Source organism: Penaeus monodon, chromosome 26 (genome assembly GCF_015228065.2).
Source record: "Penaeus monodon isolate SGIC_2016 chromosome 26, NSTDA_Pmon_1, whole genome shotgun sequence".
NCBI lineage: Eukaryota > Metazoa > Arthropoda > Malacostraca > Decapoda > Penaeidae > Penaeus > Penaeus monodon.
The window spans coordinates 33,510,551-33,511,353 of record NC_051411.1 but is presented as its reverse complement, the minus strand read 5'-3'; the positions used below and the strand labels follow the sequence as shown (position 1 = coordinate 33,511,353).

At 39.9% G+C, this 803-nt stretch overlaps 1 protein-coding gene across 1 annotated transcript in view; it reads right to left on the bottom strand.

The window, feature by feature from the left end:
* LOC119590092 overlaps positions 1–803 on the bottom strand; it is a 113,238-nt gene continuing 112,435 nt past the window's right edge. The window contains exon 3 of the mRNA XM_037938856.1: positions 1–447. Within this exon, the coding sequence (XP_037794784.1) occupies positions 255–447 (193 nt within the window). The 3' untranslated portion in view covers positions 1–254. The remainder of the gene's footprint in view (positions 448–803) is intronic.

Genomic DNA, 803 nt, shown 5'->3' with positions numbered 1-803 from the left:
TTGAAAGTATGTGTAATCTTTTCCATGTTTAATGCAGCACTGTTAAAATCGCACACAAGTTATATATAGTCAAAACTTATCTGTATCGAAAAAAAAAATAAAATAAAAAATAAACCCCCTCAAAATGCACAAACCAACACACGAATGAATATCCAGATATATGATATGTTTAAAAAATATATCAAATACAGGAATCAACACACGAATGAATATATAAATATAAGATAGGTCTTAAAAATATATATATCATAGTCCTACTTACCCAACGCCCGCCACACTTCTTCCTCGTTTTCTTTGGTCCACTGAACGGCCGCGCTTCCAGAGTGATCGTAATGGCCACGAAGTCGTCGGCCGTTCTTCGTGTTGGCCAGGATAATGAAGGTCCTCTGCTCCTCGAGGGGGGCCAGACACGCTTCACGGGGGCCAAAGTTGGTCACGTTTATGCGCCTGAAAGTGAGGGAATGAAAATGAGTGGGTGGGTGGGTGGGAAGCCAGGGGGAAGGAGGAAGTGTGCGCATGAATGAACGGATGAATGAATGGGTGTATGCGAGAGAAATAGAAAGGGGGAAACAGACAGATTAATAGATAGATAGATGGGTGGATGGAAAGATAGATAGACGAATGGACAGAGACAGTATGAGAGTCTGAAAGGGGGAAAACTTATGACTGTTAATTAATGGTAAAAATATGTACGTTATCCGCACCTTAAAAGCGATCATTACAGATTTATTTCACAATCTGCAGTTGCTATTAAACAGATCTAATCTTTTGTACTTCTAATACATCATGGCTTGAAATGTCAG